The sequence below is a fragment of the Meleagris gallopavo genome, chromosome 1 (genome assembly GCF_000146605.3).
Source record: "Meleagris gallopavo isolate NT-WF06-2002-E0010 breed Aviagen turkey brand Nicholas breeding stock chromosome 1, Turkey_5.1, whole genome shotgun sequence".
NCBI lineage: Eukaryota > Metazoa > Chordata > Aves > Galliformes > Phasianidae > Meleagris > Meleagris gallopavo.
This window is the reverse complement of record NC_015011.2, coordinates 95,902,780-95,928,733: the sequence shown is the minus strand read 5'-3', so window position 1 is coordinate 95,928,733 and position 25,954 is coordinate 95,902,780. Positions and strand designations below refer to the sequence as shown.

General features: G+C 38.1%; 2 protein-coding genes across 2 annotated transcripts in view; both read left to right on the top strand.

Annotated features, from left to right (window-relative positions):
- LOC109369953 (putative uncharacterized protein ENSP00000383407) overlaps positions 1-10,028 on the top strand; it is a 31,012-nt gene extending 20,984 nt beyond the window's left edge. Inside the window, exons 4-6 of the mRNA XM_031555734.1 lie at positions 1,350-1,418; positions 7,196-7,319; positions 8,369-10,028. Coding sequence (XP_031411594.1) covers positions 1,350-1,418; positions 7,196-7,319; positions 8,369-8,790 — 615 coding nt within the window. The 3' untranslated portion in view covers positions 8,791-10,028. The remainder of the gene's footprint in view (positions 1-1,349; positions 1,419-7,195; positions 7,320-8,368) is intronic.
- A 14,806-nt stretch (positions 10,029-24,834) lies between these two features.
- SAMSN1 (SAM domain, SH3 domain and nuclear localization signals 1) overlaps positions 24,835-25,954 on the top strand; it is a 33,091-nt gene continuing 31,971 nt past the window's right edge. The window contains exon 1 of the mRNA XM_003202862.4: positions 24,835-25,077. Coding sequence (XP_003202910.1) covers positions 25,021-25,077 — 57 coding nt within the window. The 5' untranslated portion in view covers positions 24,835-25,020. The remainder of the gene's footprint in view (positions 25,078-25,954) is intronic.

The following is a 25,954-nucleotide window of genomic DNA, read 5'->3' as shown; positions in this document are numbered from 1 at the left end:
TTTTTTTTTTGCTACAAAGATGAGCAAACGCTGGAAGAGGTTGCTCATATAATCTGTGGAATGTCCATCATTGGAAATGATTGGAAATGATTCAAACTTGCCAGGACACAGACCTGGGCTAGCAGACCTGTTCCGACTAGAAGTTCCCCAGAAGTAACTTCCTGTCTCAGCCATCCCAAGTGCATCTGTGATTCTATGAGACATAAAAGAGCCACGTTTACAAGAAAGAGCTATTAAAGAAATGAGTATTTTAGCACTCTCTCTCCCAGAAAATCAAGCTTCTATAAGTGCTTCAGGAAAACTGAGATTCCCCATCCATTTCCTAAGTAGGTGCTCATTCCATTCTGTTCCATTCCATTCCATCTTAAAGCACTAGCAAAAAGAGGCCTGGAGCAGAAGCACAGGTTGACAGACACAACAAGAACAACACTGTAATAATTGAGCTTTACCATAAGAAAATAACTGTACCTTTTGCATTTATTTTTCTTGTCTTTGCTCTTGTTTGTTCAAGTCTAGCAGGGCCCCCTTGATGGCTCAAACCCTTTGTAGCATATTGAGAAGGACATAAAATATGAAGTAATGCAGTCTTTGGGCTAATACATTTTCAAAAATGTTTCATGCCTCATTTCTCACGTAAATTCTTAGGTTGCATTCAGCCTTCAAAGTGTCATTCATATTCATGAAGAAAAAAAGGCTAGCATTCATTACTTTCACTGATAAGCTATAAGCACTGTCAGGCTTACCCACCAGGGACTGCACCAGTGCCCTAGGGAAAGTATTCTCCTGATGTTCCTGTCATGAGGACATTCTGACCAAGAAATGGATTATGAGCAGATGATGAAAGAGTATATAGTCTTGTCTTTGCTTAGTTCTGAAGATCCTCCCATTTTCTCTGCTTTGTTAATTCAAATCAAACTCACATCCCTGGGGCTCAGCATCAGAGGCAAAATTAGACAAACTGAATGAGGTTCTTTTTAGAACTGCATCAGTGACATTTGCTCCTCAGCGGAGGAATTGATGCTGAAGAAAGACTTATGGGGCTTTCCTGCTCATAGAAAAAAGAGACAGGATGTAGAATGCAATCCAAGCATCCCATGGTATAATGCAAGCACTGTGATGCTTATAGGGCATCCCAGGCAGCTGATGAAATGAAGACAGCTTGGTTTCAAACTGATTTCAGTGTGTGTCAGCTGGTGTCTATCAGCCATCACGTTTGTACGCACACAGTGTTTGGTTGAAAGACTGCTGAGCTTTCAACCTTCATTTAATGACATGATAGTAACATAGGTAATTTATACCTATTCATCTTATTTACATTGGATTTTTTTTTAACTTTTCTTACCATCTAGGTGATAAATTACGAGCAATGGATTCCACCACGAGTTTACAATCCACGAGTGGCAAGTAATGGTGAAATGGTGAGTTGCCATGAATATTGTTCACTTTATTTCAACAGTGGCTGGCAGCCACATGAAGAACATGCTGTTTTAAAATGGTTTCCTTTACTGCATGTTGCTTTCCCAAAAGTTGAAATATCCATGCTTTTAATCATTATGTTTCTTTATCTTTTATAGAACAAATTATAATTGCTCTGTGATTTCCCAAGGGAAAATCTATCTAAACTTTTAGCCTGTTAGTTTGACTCTGAAATCATTTTTGAGCAGACAGAAAACCAGACCGAAATAATGGGGATATTTAAAGGTCAGGCTGATATCTATGGCCAGGAGCATATGAAAGAAGTTTCCACAGTACTTGTCTATATACTGGCTGACTGTGGCTTTACTGACATTTTTTAACATAAAGTTTATCCAAAATCAGTGCCTTTTACAGAGCTGACCCTTTGTATAAATAGAGCAGAATGTTCTCTATTCCAGTGTACTATTTTAATATTCATTATATGCAGCAGGGATATTACTGATACTTTTGAAAAATTTCTGTGGTACTGTAACAGTAATACCACAGATGTGATAAACACATAGTGATTTTTCTCTTCTTGCTATTATACTATACTGTGAATATGAATGCATAACTATTCATGATTAAATCATTGCAGTTCTTTAGGAGAGATAAACCAGTTCAGGGAAAATCACAGAGACTTGGCTCTGCCATGACTAAATTCTTTACACTGAGAAGTGACGTGCTGTGCAAGTACTTTTATTGAAATTAATGCAGTTAACCCAGGAAAAGGGGTGCTCAACAGGACTGAGATAGCTGGAGTCAGGCCAACAGTCTTTTTCATTAAGCTTTCAAATTGCTGTATTTCTGTCACCAGGTTAATCCTCATAGCATCTCAGTGAACAAAGATTTCTGAGGTATTTAGAAAGCATTAGGACAAACTACAAACTGTTTGTCAGACACAATTTAGCTATTTCTGTCTGCAATCCAATTTTATAAGGACATTTTAAAATGTACACTTTTGACCATAACTGTTCATGTACACTTCATGCAAATTATTTTCAACTAAAATGCAGCCTGTTATTTATTTTCTTAGGCAATTTATTTTTTTATTCATGATGTGACACCATTTTTCATGACTGAAATCCCTTAAGCGTGGAAATAAAGAATATTCTTGTTCATGAAAGAATCCTTTGCTTACACCACAAATTGTGTTGTAATCACAGAATCACAGAATTGCACGGGTTGAGAGGGACCTTAAGAGATTATCAAATCCAACCCCTCCTAAAGCAGGTACCCTACTCTGACCCTAAAACATGAAGGAAAAAGAAAGTTAGAAGTTCTTTAAACATGTTTGAAATTAACAGTTTTTGCGAGTAGTCTTATTGCTCTGTGAACTAGGTTTCACTATCCCCCCAGTATTGCTAAATATCATTTGCTTCCTATAGAGAAAGAAGGTACTGGAAAGTAGCATACTCCAAATTAGTCAAACAAATTACTTGTCCGGTCAGTAACAATTTCTTCCTTCTGTTATATTCTATAGAGTAGCAGCCAAAGATGCTAGCTTCCAGATAACACAGACAGAGAGAAGAAAATTGCTTGAAATCACAGAATAAAATTCAAGTTTTTCTCACTTTCATGCATGTTTTCAAAAAGTCTGACTGAGTCAAGACAACACACCAAAACAATGAGAACAAGGATGATCAGTTCACCTGGTAGTCTATCTACACAAAATAGTGTTTTACTTAATTTACCATATGAGTAGGCAGCTAAAATTCTGGATTTTGATACTTAGGTAAAGCAAAATAAACTGCTTTCAATTTAAAAATTGTCCCATCAGTGGTACTGTATGAGATTATATTTTCTCTGTAAAAAGGGGAGTTGCTGTATTTAAGTACATAAGACTAACTAACAGTGAATGCTCTTAAAGTAAAGAGGATTAGAGTTTGCCATTAATAAAATTATCTGAATAGATTATCATTTGTTTATCTTCATGTCTCCATGATGGAAATCCTAGATCATAACTCAAGTCATTGTGTTGCTTTTGTATCATTACTTATAAGTGAACAAATGATTATTTCTGTGAGAATTCTTATCTATCTGAGCCATATTAGCATTTTAAACCCATTGTGATTCATTTTGCAAAGACATCTCACAGTAGGAGACTGAAAAATTACACCTCAATTTCTGTCTTCAAATAAACTAAAACTGCAGTCCTGTTCTCCTGAATTTGGAGGATGGGAGAAGGGGCTTTGAACAAGTCATGACTAATCTAAGGATGTTTGGATTTGGCCCACAGTTGATGATGAATATTCAGATAGAAGTTGTAAAAGGACTGTAAGCTGACAAAAGCTTTAAGGTGGATCTGCCTAGTCCTTATCCTACAAGATCCTTAAGAAGACAGAAGACAGAAACTCAAAGACACTAGATCTTATTGGTCTGTGAAATAATTAATTCTTCAAATGGCAAAAAAATTGAAGGAACCAGTTTTTGTCTATTAACTAGCACTGGGAAATATAAGTATCAGACCAGTAAAACAGTTCATTCTGAAGACCTGATGCCCAGGGACTGGGTGTACCCTCAGCAAATTTGCTGGTGACAATAAGCTGAGATACGATAGAAAGAAGGGATAGTGTCCAGAGGGACCTGGGCAGGCTTGTAAAGAGGGCCAACAAGAATCTAATGATGTTTGGAAAGGCCAAGTGCAAGGTGCTCTCCTTGGATCAGGGAAATGCCAGTTATGTATACAAACTGGGTGAAGAACTCCTTGAGACTACCCCTGCTGAGAAGGACTAAAGGGTTCTTGTTGATGAAAAACTTAATATGAGCCATCAGTGTGCTATTGCAGCCCCAAAGGCAGGTGGTATCCTGGGTTTCATCAGAAGAGGGATGGCCAGCAGTGCAGAGGAGGTGACTGTCTCCCTCTACTCTTCCCTCATGAGATCCCAGCTAGAGCACTGCATGCAGGTCTGGGGCCCTAACACAGGAAAGATGTGGAACTTTTGCAGAGGATCCAGAGGACCACAAAGATTATATAAGGGCTGGAGCACCTCTCCTATGAAGATAGGCTGAAGGAACTGGGCTTGTTCAGCCTGGGAAAGAGAAAGCTGTGGGAAAACCTCATTGCTGCCTTCCAGTATTTAAAAGAAGTTTATAAACATGAGGGAAATCAACTTTTTTCAAGGGAAGATAGGACGAGGGGGGATGGTTTTAAACTAAAAGAAGGGAGATTTAGATTAGATGTCAGGGGGAAGTTGTTTGCTGAAAGAGTAGTGAGAAGCTGGAACAAGTTGCCCAGTGAGGTTGTGGATGCCCTGTCTGTGGAGGTATTTAAGGCTAGGTTGGAGGGGGCCCTGAGCAGCCTGGTCTAGTACTTGATCTAGCAGCTGACAACTCTGCCTGTGGCAGGGGGGTTGGAACTTGCTGATTCTTGGGGTACCTTCCAACCCAAGCTATTCTATGATTCTGTGAACTTGCGAAAGACACTGCAAATACCAAAAAGTATTTACATAAAATTCTGTCTCTGTCAGTGAGTCTCAGCATCCAGGACAGCCTGAAGGCTATCTGTTCCACTTCTGGAAAAGTCTTGTCTCCAGTCATGCCAGCTATGTTCACCACTTCTTACAGCAGCCACCATACCTCTGCTGAGCTGCAAGCCTACACCTGCCTCTCTGGACTCTCTTATCTTCTTTTACTGCTCACAAGACCTGTGGTCAGCAAGCTCAGTAGAGCCCCTGTTCCCTTGATCATACTCCTTCTGCTACTCTTAAAGGAATGTAATGTGCCACTAAGAACAAGGGAGTATAAACTCAAGTGCTGTCCATGATGGGACCTCCTGCATTACATACTGTTTGTGTATTTGTGAATTGTAAGGTCCTGTCCTTAGGAAGGAGGTCAGCATAGCTCTATGTTAGTCCATGAAACCATATTAATTTGTAACAGCCATAATGGAATCAGCTGAAGTTGAGTCTAGAGATGGGTTAATTCATAGTTTTAATGCAATTGTCTAGTTGCAGCGTCTGAAGCACAGACTCAGATGTGAACGATCCAAATTGTTTATTACAAGTTCTCACATCACTTATATATCTTCACAAGTTTTCTTTTTCTAGCTTTCCCATCCACCCCTACAACTTTCCCATCCACCTTTACATGTCAACAGAGCATTCTACAAAACACTCTTCAACCGTTCATGCAGGAGCTTATCCAATCAGAGCTGTGAGATGTTCTTTTTTCTTCTAGAGGTGTCCTTGGTTCTCATGCAGTTTATCTTGCCCCACAGCTGCTGCTCTGAACAGTTTTTCTTGTATTCTCATACCTAGTGACATGAAACTGAGTAAATACACATGAAAATGCCTTTGCCTTTTTCCTGGACTTCTCTTTCTGCTTATAGAACCTCACATCTTCATAAAAAAATATCTAGCTCTTTGGCAACTTCAAGTTAAGCAGTTATCTGTCAAATGAACTGTGTCTTTTCTTCACATGAAAGTAACATACACACTCTACTCTCCCTTATCACTGGATGGATGTAACTTGTAAATGTGAATTAGAAGTGCTTCTTGCTAAGGCTTTGCAAAAAAACCTTTAACCCATTTAAACAAACCTTTAATAAATGAAAGCAGAGAAGTTCAGTCTCTCAAGATTCACCCCTAAGTAGCCTACCCAATCTACATTAGACTGTACTGGCAAGCCTCCCTGATGACTCTGTCTCAAAAGATTATGTCTATGAGAAAGCAGAAAGGAGCTATGATGTGTGACCTAATTGTTGGGGAGAGTGCACTAAAGGTTTCTGCATTCCTACCGTAACATCAGCGCTAGCACTTAATCACTCATAATATCAGTAAAGATACATTAAAAAGGCCAAATTAATTATTGATGTAAATAGATGAATATACACAGCAGCCATTATTGTTCCATAAAATAGTCATTGCTGAACTGTTTTTACGCATTTCTAGTATACTTACTTTTCCTTGTCTCTAATGAAAATCAGATATCCTATGTGAAATACAGCACATGACTGTGGAAGATAAGTTATTTGCTGTATGACATGTCTCTCTTAAAGAGAAGTTCACAATCAGATTGGAAGAGAACTTGAGTATTTCGAGACGGTGGGATTATTGCAGCCAGAGGGTTGCAGTCAATGGCTCTATGTCCAGGTGGAGTCTGGTCACAAGTGTGTCCCACAGGAGTCCATCTGTGGACAGGTGCTCTTTAACATCTTTATCAGTGACCCGGACAGTGGAATTGGGTGCGCACTCAGCAACTATAAGCTGAGATACAACAGAAAAAAGGGACAGCATCCAGAGGGACCTGGACAGGCTTGAAATGTGGGCCAACAAGAACCTAATGATGTTTGAAAGGCCAAGTGCAAGGTGCTCTCCTTGGATCAGGGAAATCTCAGATATGTATACAAACTGGGAGAAGAACTCATTGAGAACAGCTGTGTGGAGAAGGTTATGGGGGTTCTGGTGGACAAAAAAGCTGGGCATGAGCCAGCAGTGTGCCTTTGCAGCCTGGAAGGCCAGTGGTAACCTGGGTTCCTTCAAAAGAGGAGTGACCAGCAGAGAGAAGGAGGTTATTGTCCCTTATACGTTGTTCTTCTAAGACAAAATCTGGAGTGCTGCCTCCAGCCTGTAGCTCCCAGCACAAGAAAGATGTGGAGTTGTTGGAACAGGTCTAGAGGAGGGCCACAGAGATAATGAAAAGTCTGGAGCACCAATCGTATGAAGAAAGACTGAGGTAATTGGTACTTTTTTCTGTGAATTTTTAATACTTACTTTTAACATCTTTGTTTTTTTGGCAGGGTGCAGAACCAAATGATAAAGCAGAGTCCATGGGAACATTAAAACGATTGCAGAAATTGGTCCGAACCAAAAAAGCCAATACACAAAGCTTGGAGGATGTCAAACATGTTTTGATCCCCCTTAGTAAGTAAAACATCAGATCAGCATTCTTTCCAATATGTGCCAAATGTCACTGTATTGAACATAACTATAAACAATCCTCTCCTGATCTGTCATTCACCACCCACGATTTTCAAACCCCAGCTGAGATGTTACTGTGATAGCACTTTGTGGTGACATCCTCATAGTGTGAAAACCTGTTTCCTGTCATGTTGGCTTGAGTTTTGTAACAGTATATCTTGCAAGTGGGAATTTCAGCTAAACAGTGGGGCCTCCGTGCTAAGGACAGTGTTTCTAAAACGAGTTCTTGGTTTTGCATCTCATTTCATATCAGGAAGGCAAAGCTTACAAAAGCAAAGTTAACAGTCAGTGTTCATCCATGAGTCAGTAGCAGCTGGGAGTGCAAGAAGGTCTGCTGCATCAGTCAGTCTCTCATCATACCTGATTGCCTAAGGTATGATGCCTAAGGTATGATGTTGGGTCTCCTCCTATAAATTACTGATCTGACTGTGCAGCAGCTCTTAATCCAAATTTATTTTGCCAACATTTATTTAACCTTGCATGCATTTGGTATAGAGATATTTTTTAAACAAATCCCAGCAAATGACTTTTAGTGATCTGATTAATTACTACTCCAATCAAATCACTGTGAAGAAATTTAGATGTGGGATAGATTTCAGCAACTACTTTGTAATTCAAACATACATAACAGGAAGGGGTAGGAGACTAATTATGTAGAAAAACTTTCTGAACCTTTCCAGTATTTAAACTAAGCATATACTCTCCGCAATTATTGCAATAATATGACATTGACTTAGTAAATTTTTGTATTCATTGCAAAAACAGTAAAAATTTCCAGGATTTTGAGGGAACACAAATAAGCCAAGAGGAGAATAAATCTTGCTGTTGGCTCAGATGTCTTTCTGTCTTTGTAGTTATTATATGTTTTTTTTTAATGGAGTCTTTGGCTATTTCATTACATAGAATGCAAAAGACAATATTTAAGAAAAGTATTACGCTATTTTCTGTAGGTTTTGCAATATATCATAACAGAAGTATTTGTATTTTTAAAGATACATTAGAAGATACTTATCTTTCAGAAGAGGATGAAGAGGCACTAACTTCTTGCATGAAACTGGCAAAACCTCAGGAAAAGAAAGCCTGGAAAGACAATGTGAGGAGAAAAGAAGAGACTGAGACTAGGGCAGAGTTTATTTCTGCATCTTTGGGCCGATCGTATACTTCCAAATTTAGTAACTTAGGAATGATTTCAATCCATTCAGAAACTGAATTTCATTTGTGGAGTGACTGGAAGCCATTTCCTGATAACCAGCTCTGTCCTTGTGATTTCTTGATTTCAAAAATAGAAGAATGGGAAAAATGTACTTGTGCTTCTCATCAGCCACATCTTACAAATTCCTTAACTGATATGGATCTGCAGTACTCCTGGGTAAGTGGAAGTGGTTCTTTTTGTACTGAAATGGGTAAAAATTAGAAGCTTTTTGCTCTGGTTCACCATTAAAAGATGCTGTCATTTTACATATAGTTCTGGAATGCAGTAAATCAGATCTGGATTTCAGGTGAATGGACACGTCAGTCAGAGTAATACCAGGGGTTCCTTATCCTGAGGTCGTTCATTTTCAACCGTGCAGGCATTGGCAGCATTGAACCAGCTTTAGATCATTTTGTTTCTCATCAGACACACTGGCTTTTTCAGCTGTACGTTAAATACTCATCCAGGCTTGGAAAACTTTTTGAAAGTCTGGGGTAAACTGAAGTCAGTAAGGGTCAATGAAACAAGCGGTGTTGGATCAGGCCCCTAGAGGTCACTGCAATTCTAGTAAGGGACACTAGAGTTATTTGGAGAAAGGTCAGAGGCTGAAGAAGTATTGATGTATCTGTCTTCTTGGATCAGGTCAGCTGGTGAAACCTGTTTTTGCAATTACCTTTGTGGCAACAAGTTCTTAGGGATGGATGCAGGGGAGCAGAGTTCGATCTTGTTCTAAAACAGTCTTTCTGAACAGCCATCTAGAAGAGGCTTTTCTGTTTCAACTACTGTTTTTTGTTGTTCTTGTTGTTGTTGTTGTTGTTGTTGTTTTGTTTTGTTTTTAAGTGCAATTTAAAACTAGGAAAAAACCAAACATAAACTTTAGTTGGAGAGATATATAAACAATGGACACTGCTGTGAGGTTTTTCTGCCCCTCAATACTGGAAACAGCAGGTCTTCTGGCATTGCACAAAGTGATGGCAAACACGTGGAAAGTGATCAACTGACTGAAAACTATCAGGGAAAAAGCAAACAGCAGACTCCTTTGCCTTTTCATTCATTCCCTCATGCTGTGCTCCAGGGACAGAGATGGTTCACGCTCTGCAATAACACCAGCTCTCAGGAATGTGAATCTAAATCACAGGAGGCAAGATAGCTGCAGGCACCTGCAAGCTGTGTGTGCAAATAGAGACCTGAGTAACCAGAGCCTGATCTGAATCAGTTTCTGGTATATGCTGAAAACAGCACTGTCTTTAATGTGTGCTTGTATATCATTAGGAAAGGTACACACACATACATCGTTGCTGCAGTGAAGTAGGTCAATATAGCAACCATATTCTTGAATATACTGAAGTAGTCATTTAGCTTTTTTTAAATGATGCTGTAGCCTGCACAACAAAAAGCAGTACCTGATATATGGGATTTGTAGAGCAAAATGTAGCATGGAAGATTTTCCTGGGATTTGGCATAGAAAACAGAAAAGCCAAAGCATTGATTGATGATTCTGTAATTAGGACAGAAAGAAAATTGTTCCCCAAAAAAAGATAATGAAGGTGCTGTAGTGAAATCCCAGATAGCCTCAGCAGTGCAGACTCTCAGGGAGAGCCCTGTAAACAGACTTTTGGGGCAGAGTTTTGGTAGAAATAGGATGGAAGCTGTGCACGAAAGACTGTTGTGCTGTGTGAGTCCCCATCTACAAGTAAGCAGGATTCCCTATAGAAACCAGGTTGTGTGAGGAACACTGGGCTCCAACATATGCTTTATCCTAGTGAAAGAAACTCAGCATCTCAAGCTAAGACTGAATGAAGCCCCACTGCAAAATGCTAATAGTATTGATGTGTGGGTCAGATTTATGAGAGCGTAAATGTTGATTCAAATAATTCTATTTCATTTTGCTGCAAACAGTCTGTTAACATTCTCTATATTGTTGAGATTTATCCTACCCATGTTACTATTAAGTGCCAGTAAGAGCTTTAGTGCTTTTTTTTTTTTTCTGCATTATTGTTTATTTTGCCATCTGCTTTCCTGATGGACAGTTTGTTTCCTGACTTTAATGTAAAACTCTCTGGGCTTAGTCTCTTCAGATTTAGATTACAGGCAAGACATCTTATTCTTTGCATTTGCATTCTACCAACTGGCTCAATTGAAGATTATGAAGACTGGATTTTCAGTTTTGCTTTTTAAGAATCAAAAAAGCCAGCACTGATGGTTTTGCTATGAGAGGATTAGGCACAAAGGATGATGCAGATGTTCTTTCTGATGTTGATTTACTTACTAGAGTAAACCCAATATTTTGCATAATACTCTTTCTGATTCTAAAAGTAAAGCAACATTTCATTTTCCTGGCTGATCTTGGCTTGGCTACTGCTCTATTGTCTGTAGCATGATACAGAGTAGATAGTCTGAGGTAATACTGAAATGCTAATAATTACATCCTAACTTAAGGAAAATTGGCAACACTGGTATATGTAAGACTAAGGTTCAAGATTTGCCTATTCTTTTAGCAAACTGCGGCTGATTTATTTAGGGCAGAAGTAGATCTCTAGGTTGGATGCATACTATCTCGACTCATCTTGTCAACCCGTACAAATCTAATGGAGCCTAGGATTTATAAAGCTTGATGTATACATAGTAAATCATTAATGCTCTCCCACAATCATAAGAAAAAAGGACCTGGATCTCTTAGAGAGAAACTGCTATTTGGAGAAAACTTAATGAATGATCTTAATTCCCTTCTCCTAGTTTTTTCCTCAGACTTCTTTCCTTTCTTACTCCCTTGCTCTTTACACAGCCTTCCTTATGGCATTCTATATTGCCAACGTTTGTTTCACCTAAATCAGCAAAAGGCTGGCAGAGGTCATCCACACTGGTCGCCTAAGCAAGAACTGTGAGAACAGGCCTGCACTGTCAGCTACAACACTCACCAAACTCCTCCAGCTAGTCTTCCTTCAGAGCACACATTAAATGCCTGTGTTAGGTCTTATCTCACCCATCCTGCCCACATGAAAACATTTTAGGAGTCTGTATTTCTGGCCCTTAATTAAATAATGAACCAAATATGCTATGCTACCATTTTATAGCCACAGTGCCACCATTAGCAGCTCTCTGAAAAGTTAGATTAGACATAGGTCATTTTTTTCCTGGATTGTTCAGGTGTTTACAATATAATTGGGGACTGGTCAAAATTGTGCTAAAGACATCACTGCTATTTTAGGTATAAAAAGTAATTTGTAAATAGTTCTTCTGTGGAATGTAGATGAATATATTTAAGAAAATACTGAAAAAAGCAAAAAAGAAGCAATTTGTCCTAGATAAAGAAATTGCTATGCTGAAGATTGTTTTATATTACCAGAGTGTACTGGAGAGAGAAATAGCCTTGTAATTATTGCTTTTCTATTTTCTATTTCAGTGACTACGTGGCTTTTTGCTTTTCTGATCTGACTTGCTTGCTTTCCGGACAAACCATTTCTCAGCATTACCCTTAGTAGACACGTACATTCTGACACTAATTTCTTTGTTGAAGAAACACTCTTCTCCTCAGCTCTATTTACTGACATACAAACTTCTCCAAACATGGTCTACTTAATAGGCCCTGATTCCTGATTCCTTCTCACAGCTTTGCTTGCTTGATATGATTGCTCACATCCTGCACTCTGTGCCATGACTGCTGCTCCTGATCATCATGGCTCTCCAAGAGGTGCTGTGTAATGCCTAGAGGCCTAAGCAGGTTGTTGGATCTCTTGTGTTCTAGGGATCATTATTTTCTAGGTTAGTGGAGTAGGGAGGAAGGATATGAATGTATGGACAGCCAGTAATGACCAGGGACAAAAAGTGCTCTTCTCCAGCAAAATGTTTTCGAAACTGAAACCTGCATTTGACCCGTTCTGCTCAGAGAATGGCTGAGGGATTTCTTCTTCATTCCAGGCAACAGTCTTTCCTGTGCACTAGAACACTACTGTTTTTAATGTGCTTTTTTTTTGTGTGTGTGTGTGTGCTCAGTTTTCTGAAGAAGTTTCACTGTTTTCTGATCGTATTGCTTTCATTTATGTCTTTCTGTTGAGAGGTCCATACAGATCTTAGCAAAGTTTTCTCAGTTATATGTGGAATCACTATTTGGTGCAAACATAACACCATAAGAATGCCTGGAATACATAAAATTGCATTTCTGAGACACCAGTTTTAAACAATTCCAGTTTTTCTAGTTATTTCAGTACCACTAATAAGTGGTATTTTTCAAATCTGCAGCTCTTGTTCTATTTCAGTGGTGGAATAGGAAGCCAGATCCTCACCTATTACGAATTCCTTGTTCTGCTGGTGTTATGAAAGTCCAGTTCACTTGTACCTTTGTTGAGGCTCAAAGTCTTTGCCCTGAAAAGAAGCAAACATCTGCTGAAAGCAGTCAGGACCATGATGGGTGTTCAGCTGGTAAGCTGTGGCTGAGACCTGAAAGAATACAGGACTGGTTTTCTAAGAAATGAAACTGTCTCCAGCTGCTTCTCTATCATATCTTCACTTGTAAGCCCCCATCAGGTTTCCTGTTTCTTTTTTGACCTAAGTTCAAATGCTACTATGATGTCCCCATCGGTGTACCACAGCTCAGCCTTTTACCTTTTTTACTTTGCACCTCTCTTACAGGGCCGAGAGATAGCTAGAAACCCCTTGGTGTTCTCTGGGCTGATAGACAAAAGAGAATATTGCTACATCTAAATCTAGCACGTGGTTAAATTCAAAGGCACTCAATATTTCCTGATTCAAACCCTGTTCCATAGCTCTGTTAAAGGTTATTTTGAATTTTAAGCCCTGTGAGGAGGATGGGGATTGAGGTATATTTATATGTGTCTGTTAAAGGCAAATGTTTGTGAACTTGGAGTGGCACTGATTTTAAAATTGGAGGAAAGTCAAGATCCATGCCTGAAATTTCACTGTTTACTTTTCTTAGACATATTAAGCAAAATATTAACTTACCTGAAAAGACATGAATACTAATGAAGTTGAGAGCTCTTATTTTTCCTCATGTCTGCAGTCTTTCCTAATGTCTGTAGATCTCTCATTTCCAGCATCTATGGAATCTTACTACATCTCCTATCATCGGGAGCTTTATTTAAGAAAATGTTATACCAAGTTGTTAAATATCATATGGATTGCTTTAGTACAATATACAGAGTGAAAATCACCTCTTAAAGTGAGGACTCATCCCTCAGGCTTTGTACATGGAGGAGGGGAGTTTGGGATGGCATCACTCAATATTCACTCTTCCAGCCTAGCTATAGTTGCATCACTGAGCTGCGCTGGCATGGTATGCCTGCTGCTGCCATTCTGCTTCCCAAAATGATTCTAGCCACCTTCTTACATAGCAGCATGAAAAATTTAGAAATTAGTAGTGTCTTTCTCTGCAATGACTTTGAATATGCACTCTCAGAGCAGGTTTTAAAAACATGAAAAATTTTATGCTACTTCACTATGGTAACTGTTGTCCTACTTTATATTTTTAATACCTTACTGAAATTTTCATAGCTATGTAGGGAATTATGCCACATTTTCTGTTAATCTTAGAAGTATATGTATCCGACTACTAAAAAGCTTAACAATTTCAAGCTTCTCCTTAATATTGCTGGGCTGTTCTGTATGTTTTGATAGGTAGTACTTGCTAGAATATATATGGCTAAATGAGAATTAAGTGAATTTATTTACAGCAAAGGTACTTTAAAATACCACAGTGTCTTTAATATTGTTTCAGATAGCTGCAGAAGAGCATTTCACTTCACCTCAGCTGATTTCATGGTGTTGCTTTCAATGTAGCTGTTATGTAATGCAGAGCTATAGCTGGAGAGAGAAATGAAAGGTTATTTTTGATTGCTGTTGTGCATAAAGTATGAAAGGAAATGTAATTGTTAAAAGTGCTGGGAAAATTGTGCATTTCAGATATTTATTCTTTGTAAATTGCATATGAATTCATAATAGGAAAAAGAAATGGTACCTGCTTCATGAAACATGATTAAGAGTCAAAATATAATTAAGCTAAGTGCATTTTTTGATAACCAACTGTCTGATGAAAGGATGACTTCCTGTTAGCATCCTTTAGAATTGCCAAAATGATGCACTTTTGCATACCAAGAGAAAATTAGATGTACTGCCTGTCTGCTTCTTCATATTCCTATGCTATGATAATATTACCCGTCTTGCAGATCACTATCTTCATTCAGTCCAATATTTTATAAATGGTATTTTTCTTCTTTTTTAATATTAAAAAACATTAAAAGTTGTCCCTTCTTCCCATATGTCATACACAGCAAAACAAAGTATACGTTACTCTGCTTGAGTAGTGTTCCTATTGAAAATCAGCTGCTATAGGCTGTATTTTGTTCCTATGCTGTGATAATGCATTAGTTCCTGATGTTGGCAGGAACCTTGTGACCAATGAAGCCATCATGTGCCTTCAGATCTACCCAATACTGGAACTTTTTAAGCACAATTTATCTCCTTACACAGCATAATGAAGTTTTACTTCTGCGTAGATTCACTTTTGAAACTTAAATTTCGGCCCAATTTTGTGCTTACTAAATCGGTGAAAAACTCCCCATCTGTAGTCAAAATATTAAGTCTTCATTAGTTCAGTATACCTTATTCTTGACAAACTTGGTAGGGATTTGACTGAATGTAGGACTAAGGAAGCCACAACCTAGGATGACTCAAGGATCCTTATTTGCCTTAATTTACAAGAATACATAGGTGGTAGGTGCATATAAAAATGTCTCATATTCTTTGTCTACTTCCCCAACTAATGTAAATGACTCCATTTAAGGAACATTAATTTTCTGGAACTATTTAAGGAACATTAATTTTCTGGAATTACTAAATTGGCTCAGGAGATTATCGTGTTTCCTGTCTTATTTTGTGAGTGTTGATTAGGCTAGTTATTCTCTTTGGTAAGACACCTTTTTATACTTTAAAGTACTCTGCTAAAGGTTATTTGTGAAATAAGCTTTTTATAAATTAGAGGAAATTGGCTCGGATTTTGTCTCCCTCACATAGAAGTGTTGGTTATGTTGCATGATACCAGTTCTCAGTAGCGCATAAATGGACTAGCAAGGATTTTCAATGCCAGAAAGACATTAAGATTTCTAGGGCTGCTGCGTTATTAGAATAAAAGTACAGGGCTGCTTCAAAAGTAATGCCTCCTATTTTATTATGTCAGCCCATGACATCAAAGGCAGATGTTGGTGATATGGCAGTAGAGGCTGAACCTTCCCATCAATATTCCATTATATTTTGTTGCCATGTGACAGGTGGCAGTTGAGGGGCAGTCTGAAAAAATGGTGTCTGACATGGAAGTATGTATGAAGCAAAGGTGTTTCACTGAATTCCTCCATGTGAAAAAGTGGCACCCACTGATATTCATCAATGCTTGCTGAATATTTCTGGAGACTAACTAGTGGTATGAGCACAGTGATGCAAAGTGTGGTACATTTCAGCAGTGGTGACAGTGACAGTGGGTTACTTCCACTGGTACAGCTCTTTGAAAGTGTGGCATGCAGGCTTTTGTTCATTGCTGATGAAAATGCATAGCTAACAGTGATGACTGTGTTGCAAAAATAGTGTTTTGTAGCTGAGAATTTGTTTTAAGAAATAGCGTTATTGTACTCTTTGTATCTGCTGTTGTTTCTGTGGAAATAAATAAGAGGCATTACTTCTGGAGTGACCTATCTATTTTTGAGTCCAAGTGGAGAAATTCTTCTGTTCTGACACTGTCCAAAAACAGGGCATTTTTTGCATAATTTCAAACATCTTTTTAGAAACTGAAAATGGAATTTGAATACTGGCTTTTCATCCAGCTTTGAAAAAATAATTGTGAGTAAAATGAAGAACGGCTTCTAAATAACAAGATTTGAAATGAAACTGTTGCTACACATTTTAAATTTTGTTATTTAAATATCATTAAAATCATTAAAATATAGAGCTTAGGTTGTTTTTTTCAAAAAACTCATTAAAAAATTAGTAAATTACTTTTACTTGAATATTATTTTGAAAGGAATTCACCTATAGTAATGAAATTTCTGGACTGACTTTCTGTAGATGTTTAATTGCTTGAAAAAGTTTGCCTTCACTAATATATGGGGAAAATGAATTGGAAACTTTAACATAGCATAATTCTTGTTGGAAGTGCTCACATTCTAATCCATTTGAAGAAATCTGGCTGACTATTTTTCATGAAAGAACCAAATTAATTAGGTAAGTGACATGAAAATTCTTTTTCACTTCTACGTACAACTTACACTTAATAGCATTCTATAAGAAATGACAACAAATAGTGCGTGGGAAGTGGGAAAAGCAGGAGTTCAGACAGAGGCAGACAATATTGTGTATCTTTATGGGCTTTCGATATTTAATTCTGGGTTTTGTAGGTGTTTTAAAACACAATTTCCTGTCTCACAAATGAACTGTGCTTCCTAATTACTGCTGTAAAAATTAATCAGTGTAACAATACAGGAGTACATGTGGCCTCGGTTATTGACTGTTGTGTTAGCCACTGCACTAGTTCACAAGACAGATCACAGATACATACAGATGATGGCTCACATCCTACAGATAGATTTATACAAGTGGAAAATGGTGAAATCAACTGATCTAGATGACATTTTAAAATAGCCAGGATGTTATTCAGATTTTTCAGTCCAAAAGCCTTGAAGTCAAACACCTAAAACTTTGTTTGCAGTTATGTTCACTGAAATTTTCTGCTTGTCCAACCACAGGGCCAAAAACTGAGGAGTACAGCAGGCAGTCAGTGGTAAATGGTGAGATGAACAAGTAGTAACAAACTTTCTTAGCTTTTCACTGAAAAATAATGGTGAAATAAATATTCCAGTAATCCATAGTAGCACTCAGCTATCTTAACTCTGTGCATCAAGATCCAGTTATTAAGGATGTAGACACTGCCAATTCAATTCCCTGCACTTCTACGACCTCCTGTGTGATATTAGACAAATAACTTGTCTGCCTCAGGCTTTGTTTGGCAAATGGAGACAGCATGTTATTTTACACATCAGATAGTTGTTGCACCAGCAAGAATGCACATTCCAACTTGTGGCACAGGCAGGAGTTCAGACTCTGACACCTCCATTCAGATTCGTCCTTTGCACTGAATCAAACAGCAGAGAAAATATAGTAAATAATAACATTATTAAAACTTCATCATAAAATATATGTGCAAAGGAGTGAAACTGAAGTATCATAGATAGCATTTAATTCTGCTTTCCCTAAATCCTGCATTCTTGGGTTTGATTTTTATTTTTTCAATCTAATGGATTATGTTACCTGAGAGTGCTACTTTTTTTTTTTATAATTTAGGTTTATGGGGGTGCTTGAACCCAAACTTGTTTCCTCTCCAGGAATTCCTGGTGTGTAGCTCAGGAGAGCTTGTAGCAAATCATGGAGCTGTTGGAGAGAGAAATTTCATCTCTTTTACATCAACTTCTGCTTTCATTGGCAGCAGCAAGGACAAGGAGATAGAAAACACCCAGGACAATTTGTGTGGAAGAAATAACAGGGATCACATAAGTGAGAGTAAGAAGTAATTAGAAGACTCCTGATTTGCAAGGATTGAGTTTGAAAGCTCATACCCTTTGTGGGAAAGTGAGAGGGGAAGGAGTGAATAATACTCTGAAAAAAATCAAGGTTGGTAAAGGAAATCCTGAAGAAAAGTGGGGTGTTTGTGAAGGGGCAAAGCACTCCAGCTCTCTCCACAAAGCAGAGTTTTGGAGATATCCTCCCTTGCACATTCCCTTCTCTCCCCAAAGACAAGTTACTGACACGTAGGTCATTACCTTACAGCTACTGAGTGCTGTGACTGTTCCTTTGAGTGCTTTTAGCCAACAGACAGGTTGAGATAACACACATTATCTCAGATCTTAATGAAACAAATGTATGAGAATGTGCTTCATCTCAGTGATGGGCTAAGACCATTTTTCTTCCCCGCCAGTGTGGCTCAGCTGGCCTGGGGCAACTTGCTCAATTATGATCATTCAGCCTGAAGTATCCCATGAAGACCTGAGCAAGACAAGCAGGGCAGAACCATGAATGGCAAAGGGAGAGATCACCTGACAGAACTCCAGCAGGAAAAGAGCTTCTCTTCTGCATGGTAGAGCTCAGCTTGGCTACAGATTGCCCATCCTGTGTCACCGTTCAGTGGAGAGATGGCTGACAGATTGGGTGAACTATCTATGCCTGCCAGAGCAGAAGACAGAGATCCCTGCAGTGAGATTCAGGCGTTGAAGTGAGAGCCATGGACAGGGCTGCCCCCATCAGCTCAGGATGCCCAGGACCCCATCCAATCTGGCTTTGAGTGCCTCCAGGTATGGGACACCACAACTTCTATGGGTAGCCTGTGCCAGTGTCTCACCACCCTCTGAATAAAGAATTTCTTCCTAACAAATAACCTAAATTTCTCCTCTTTTAGTTTCAATCCATTCCTCTTTGTCCTATCACTATCAGATCGTGTAAAAAGTTGATCCACCTCCTGCTCGTAAGATTTATATGTAAAGCAAATTTGTCCCCCTCTTTCACTTTCAAATTTTATTTTCTCCCACTTTAAAACATGTTCAAGAAATAAAGGAGAAATAACCTTTTCTTTGGTTAACAAAATGAAAGTGAAGCCCTGCAAGTGAATGCCAACCTTTATTCCTTTTCATGTTATGATCTAAAGAACCATCCTAATGCTGTGGTGGCACAGCATCTTGACGTTCTGACATGAGTGAAGAAATTCAGCAGGAGATGTTTACTAGTAAAAGATAGCTCAAACTACAGAGTTTCCTGACAGCAGGCTGCACATTACAGTTTATCAGAATTTACTTTTGTTGATCTTGATTCTAATCAGAGATAGGCAGACATCATGTACATACCTTGAGAAAATCCCCTGCTGCACCGACAATGCTGATGCATTAAGCTGGTCCTCTAAATGCTGAATGAAGCATGTCATGTTCTGTGTGAGAGATTAGAATGGAGAGCCTAAATTTATTGTTGTATTCGTTCCCTTTATCACAAATCTCATATTTGAGCTTTTTGAATAGATACACAAGGCAACTGTCATTCTTTATCTGTAAATGCATTTCTGGGAGGCTAAACATCAGCTGAATAATTATAAAACAACAGTTGTATAAGCCTGCAAATTACGTGGAGTAAAATGTCCTCATGTCTGATTTGTAATCCCAGTGTTCACTAACAGAATCCACTGAGATGTCTCAGGCACAAACACTGCAATGTAGCTTTGAGCTACAACTTAACATTCACTCTGAGAAACAACATGCAATTCACCAGCATGCCTGAACCCACAGCAGCAGCGTCTCACCACTTACTTTCTATAATTCACAGGCTGTAAACTGTGCTCTGCTTACAATAAATTGTACAAGAAAACCGCCAGTGACGCACATATTTTTGATGGAAATTACTACACAGATGCTGGGTAAGCTTGTGGCTGTTTTACAAGATACCAACCTTGCTGACTCTGAGTTTTCCCAACAGGACAACCTGGAAGATATAGATACAACTTTGGCTTTACTCTTAAAGATAATAAGAAAGGGATTTGTTCAATAGGTGAAAACGAATCTCCTTGAAAATCCTTCTGTCACAATAGTATAGATTTTTATTGGTGTTAGTGCTAACCTGACGGTGCAGGTATGAGTGATCTGTTCATCTACTGCTCATACAAGACGATGTGCTGGGATCAAAGTTTGAGATAAGTTCTTGGTGCTTCATTTTCCCTTTAGGCCAGGTGATACTGGGAGCATGCCAAGGACATAGTTGGAGGGCCTGGCCATGAAACATCTTTTTTTTCTTACCCACTAGGCACGGCTTTTTGTACTAGACATGTCTTTCAATTCAGTGGAGTTTTAGTAGAGATGTTCTACAGCCTGTCCCTGCCATATTTCTTTGTGACTCCATTGACCTTAAAGGCAAAGGATTAGCATAAGAAAAGAAAGAATTGCGAAAATATTTTTTCAGGTAGAAAAGGAAGCTTGAGAGTCTCAGGAAAGTTGAATTCACAATTTCCCAAGACTCAACAAGATGACGATATTTCTGCTTCTTTGTGCTCTGTTTCTTAAACAAGTTTGGAGTCCACTCTGTTGTTCCCTGATGCTATTTCAGTAGGCATATGGCATTAAGAAAAAAAGCTCTGTTTCTAATGTTAATTATTTGGACAAGATAAAGTTTTTTGTAGCAAACTTCAGTTATTATGTAGGTCACTCCAAAAGCGATGTCTCTTATTTATTTCCATGGAAATTACAAGCACAATGACACTTTGATAAATCAAATTCTCAGGTACAAAACACTATTTTTTGGCATTCTCACTACCACTAGCTATGCATTTTTGCCAGCAATGAACAAAAGCCTGCATGCCACACTTGTAAAGATCTGTACCAGTGGAAGTGCTCCTCTGTCGCTGTCACCCTGCTGAAATGATGAAATGTTGCTGTCACCCTCTGCATCACTATGGTCACATCCACTGGTTGGTGTCCAGAAACATTCAGCAAGCATAAATGAATGTCAGTGGGTGCCATTTTTTTTACATGGAGGAATTGATTGACACACCTTTGCTTCAAATGCACTTCCATGTCAGATGCAGTTCCGTCAGACTACCCTTCTGCTGCCATCTGTCTCACAGCAGCAACATGTAATGGAAAATTGGTGGGAAGGTTCAGCCTCTACTGCCATACCACCAACCGCCTCTGATGTTGTGGGCTGACATAGTAAAATAGGAGGTGTCACTTTCTGAACAGCCCTGTAGTTTGCTGAATAGCCACTTTATACAGGTTCCATAAGAATTATCATACTTAGTACAGAAAGTGAGTGTTCGTGATATAGTGTCAACCCTCTGCCACATTGAGAGTGTAAGCTTAGAATATTTTTATCCTGTCTCGTCTCTCAAAAAATTTTGAGTTTATATTACTTCATTTTTTCCTCATGACAAAAAGCAGCGAGGAGCCTATTCACCGGGAAATTACAGACCTCATTTCATGAATAAAAACCTCTAGGCATTATGGACCAATTTTCAGTGCTGGGTGCTCACAATGATGAGACTGCACTGAGTGTTGGATAGATATAAAATGGAACTCCAACTCCATTCCCCAGAAGCTCAAGGAAAAGTCAGAGCTTCAATGTTCAGTGTTTAATTTAAATACTTATACAATCAACGCAGGCAGCAATATCTGGCTTTTTTCATGGATTATTATTGTGGGTGGGAAGGCTTTTTCACACTTGTTTCTTTACTTTCTTTCTTTACATCTTTGCTGTGGTGGTTCATGGAGAGAACTGCACTGACAAATAACAGTGACTGCAACCATGACTGGCTCTTGCACAGATTAGACCAGGAGAGGGAAGTATCTAGCTGTGTTATGACCCATTATTAGTACGTACATTTGAGGAAATTGTGTTCTGCTCCTGAACATTCCTTGAGGAAATAAAGACTAAAATTGTTAAGTAAATTATTCACTGCAAATTATTCTCTCAGTTCCATTTGCTATTCTGAGATTTCTGCTATATCTAGGCACCCTAGACCAGACAGAGTATAGGCATGGACATAAAAGCAAAGGGTACATTATAGAAGCCCTATGTTAATTGAAATAAATAGCCTAACACACTTCAGAATTGCTTAGCATAAGGGAAAGTAATGTAAGGTATCTAAGTCTCCATTTAAACTTGGGCCAGATTTCTGTGATGGACTGATATAAAATTTTCCTCGTTTGCTTTTTGGCTACTATGCTAACTTCTTTATTCTAATTTTGCTCTACTTTTTGGTAATATAAAAATAATCAAATACTGAAAGGATGAGCTTACAGTGTAGGTAATAGGTAGTTTTTTCTTTCAAGGTAAGGTAACTGGATGGAGCCACTGAGGACTTTGACACTATTGTGGCATTTGATACTGTGTGGGTGGAAGACACATAAAGCACTCGAGTATCCAGGACTATTTATCATGGACCACTCATTAAAACTGAATAATGATAATAATAATAAGCTATAACGTATATTGCCTTTTATAAAAGGAATCATTCTCATGGGGTCATCTTAATTACTAAGTGGAACACTTTTCTTCCCATTGGACTTTGCAGAGTGGAGAGCAGCATTACCTGAGTATTTCAGGATGGAGGATTCAAATCTGAGCCCAATAAAATTAATCTTCAAAACTTCTATTGATTTTGCTGCAGTTTGGATCAGGTCCAAAGACCAGCAAGGAAATGAAATAAGTTATGTGCAATCATGTCCAATAGAAAATTAGGTACGAGAATTTTAATTGCTGTTTTACGTAGGTATTCATTCCTCTTCGAAAATACATCTTGAAATACAGAGAATACAAGCACCAAGCTTTTTATTATTTTTTAATAGAGAAGGGCCCTCTTTGAAATGTATTGGTTAACTTACTGTTATACGTTTGTTTTTTTTTTTCACTTAGTTACTTTTTAAAACTAGTGTGGGTCAACCTTCCAAGGGCAAGAACATAATCAGGTCAGCTTTCAAGCTGCTATAATTTTTCTGATATGTGGATGAGGAAAGGAAATAGATATGGGTGGGCACTATATCTCTTGAAATGGCCTCTTTCTTCCTGTTTAACAATAAATATTCTACAGAAAGGAAGCTCATATATTACTCTTCAGATGAGTTCCCATTTTATTAATCATGAAGATTTTAATAGTGGTCTGAGACAGGAAATCACATTCTAATGATCTGCACAGTCTTATTTAATCCTCAGCTTTAGGATCAGATAAAAAAGAAAAGCAATATACTGCAATGTACAGCTATGTAGATAAATAATAGGGTTTAATTACTGTAAAACACACGTACAGCATTTTTAATAACATATGGCTTTACTGAATTACTAAGGCTGATTAAATATCAATGGTAAAACCTCCTTAGGGTTAGAAACTTAAATAGACTTTTCAAGTGCTGTTATCAGATATATGAAAGAAAAATATACCTTAGAGTTCATCGGTTTTATTAACAATTACTATTAGTAATAATAATGAATTATATATCCCTTGGAGTTTATAATAATTACTATTAATAATCAATATTTAATTAATAATAATGCTGATGAACTCTGAGGGATATCATATTGATAATAAAATTCAGCTCTATACAGAAGGAATGTAGTTCTAGTTAAAATGTGAAGTAAGACATTTTGGGTGCTGGGCTAAGGTTCAATACATATACAGAAAAAACAGACAGGGCTTTACCAGGGTGTGTGCACTGTGTTTGGATCCACAAGGATTCATGAATTGCTATCTGATGGAAGACGTTTTCACAGGCTTGCTAAAAGAAGTTTTAACTGCAAAATGTATGAGGAAATTACTTCAAATAGATTTTCTTGAAAACCATTTTTTTTCTGAAAAAATGTCAGAAATTTTTGAAAAAAAATGTATTTTTAACCTAATTCTTCTTCAGTTTTTCAGCTCTGCAGCTTACTTAGAAATAGTTTTCTTTGTTCATCTGCAGCATTGAAACTCTGTGGGTGGCTCAAATTTAAGTTTGAAATTTGCCTGAATCTCAATAAAAAGGCAATGGGTTTTTTTCATAGTTTCAGATTTTATACTGCATGATTCACAACAAAGTAGTTTTACTTAGGATACTCAATAATTGTTTGTTTGAATTTGGCAAATAATATCAAACAAGATGAAGCAGACAATCAGAACTCACTTAGTACCTCTACTTTCATTGTAGCCTCTCTGCTGTAAACCTCCTGCTAGAGTTGATCCTTCTCCCTTCTACTTTTCACCTAATCAGTGACAGCAGAGAACTGAAAAAGCTATTTCAGGATGTCCAAATTCCCTGACGAAAGGCAAAAAATTATTTGACCATAGAAAAGAAGATGGCCTTAGAAATTTTCTCTTCTCTTCCACGTAGTGGTCTTTAACCTTGCTGCATTTATTGAATGGCTATAGAGCAATGAGTGGGAGGCATTAGGGACCAGCTAGACCGTGTGTCACAGCACAGCACACACCTGCTGGGCAATAAAATCCTTGGATGCTCCTGAGTGCAGCACTCCTTCACATTCAAGTCTCAGCACAAGTTGAAATGGAGGGTGCTTTTAGTGCCATGAGGTTGAGTGTGGTAAATGAGAGGGGAAAAGAGCCTGATTTCTTGAGGTTGTGCAAAAATCTTCCTGAGGTCTCATGGTGACATAAAGGAGAATACATATTGAAGAGTTTCTCACTCTGCACTCTGTACTCATTTTCAACTCATCTCTAGTGCACCTCTCTCTCCGCAGTCACTTCCTCCTCTCCTTCCTCACTCCCTCCCCAGACTGCTATTTCAACTTGCTCGCCCTTTCTACAAAGCAGCTGCACGGTCACATCCTGACTGAACAAGGAACTGCAGTAAGCGGTGTACCCTTGTGCGGCACGCGTTGCTATCTTTGTTAAGTTGCAAGCTTGTAGACTTTGCACATCAGTCAGACAATCTTAAATTTAAAATGTTGAAGAGAAAACCATCTAATGTGTCTGATAAGGAGAAAAGTCAAAAACCTAAGGTAAGAAAGTTTAATTTTTATTGCCAGTAAATTATAACAGCAATTCCTAAAAGAAGTGCTTAGGTACTTGAAAGGCCCAGGACTGGTTGTAATGCAGTGGAATAATTCCTAAGATTTTGCAGCTTCTACAGAAAATGTGAAGTTGAAAAATAAGACCTTGAATGCTTCAGGATTTCCGCAGCACTCTTTCAGTACTATAACTTCAACAATCTATTTTTATATACTCACTTTATAAATGTAACAGTCCAATCCAGGAAATCATTACAAAGCTGCTATTGTGTTGAAGAGCCTTGCTACTGGAGTTTGTTGTTGCATGTTCTTCATCAGTCTTTTATCAGAGACACTCACAAAAATTTCCTCTACCCCCTGAATTTATGACAAACTGATGCTATCCCAAGAAATGCAGTGAGAAATAGTTTACTGATCCTTCTTGTCTTTGTTTGGGAGCACACCTTGCAGTGTGACATCTGTATCCTAAGAGACTATTGCAGGCAGTTCTGTAGAAGGAATGTCATTTGTTTTTACATGACATTGGCTTTTATGTGTCCCACTTGCACATAGTTTTAGACTATGATTTGTAAACAATTAATGTTTTTGCTGGTTTTTTTTCATGAATTTGAAACATACTTTAATTACTTTCTCCATAGATTTACATTTTTTAAGCATTAGGCTTGTTTACATGGTATATGTGTTTTCTTCTGTTCATGTCTTAAAGCCAGGAAAGAAGCATAGTTAATATCTAGTTACGCTATAGGTCAGGTGAAAAGATCACAATAGATCCTGTAGATGAGCATTGTTTTTTCCTCCCCACTGAATACTCGCAAAATTAAGTTTTGGTTACTTTTTTCTTCCAGAATAACATCTTCCTTAACAAATG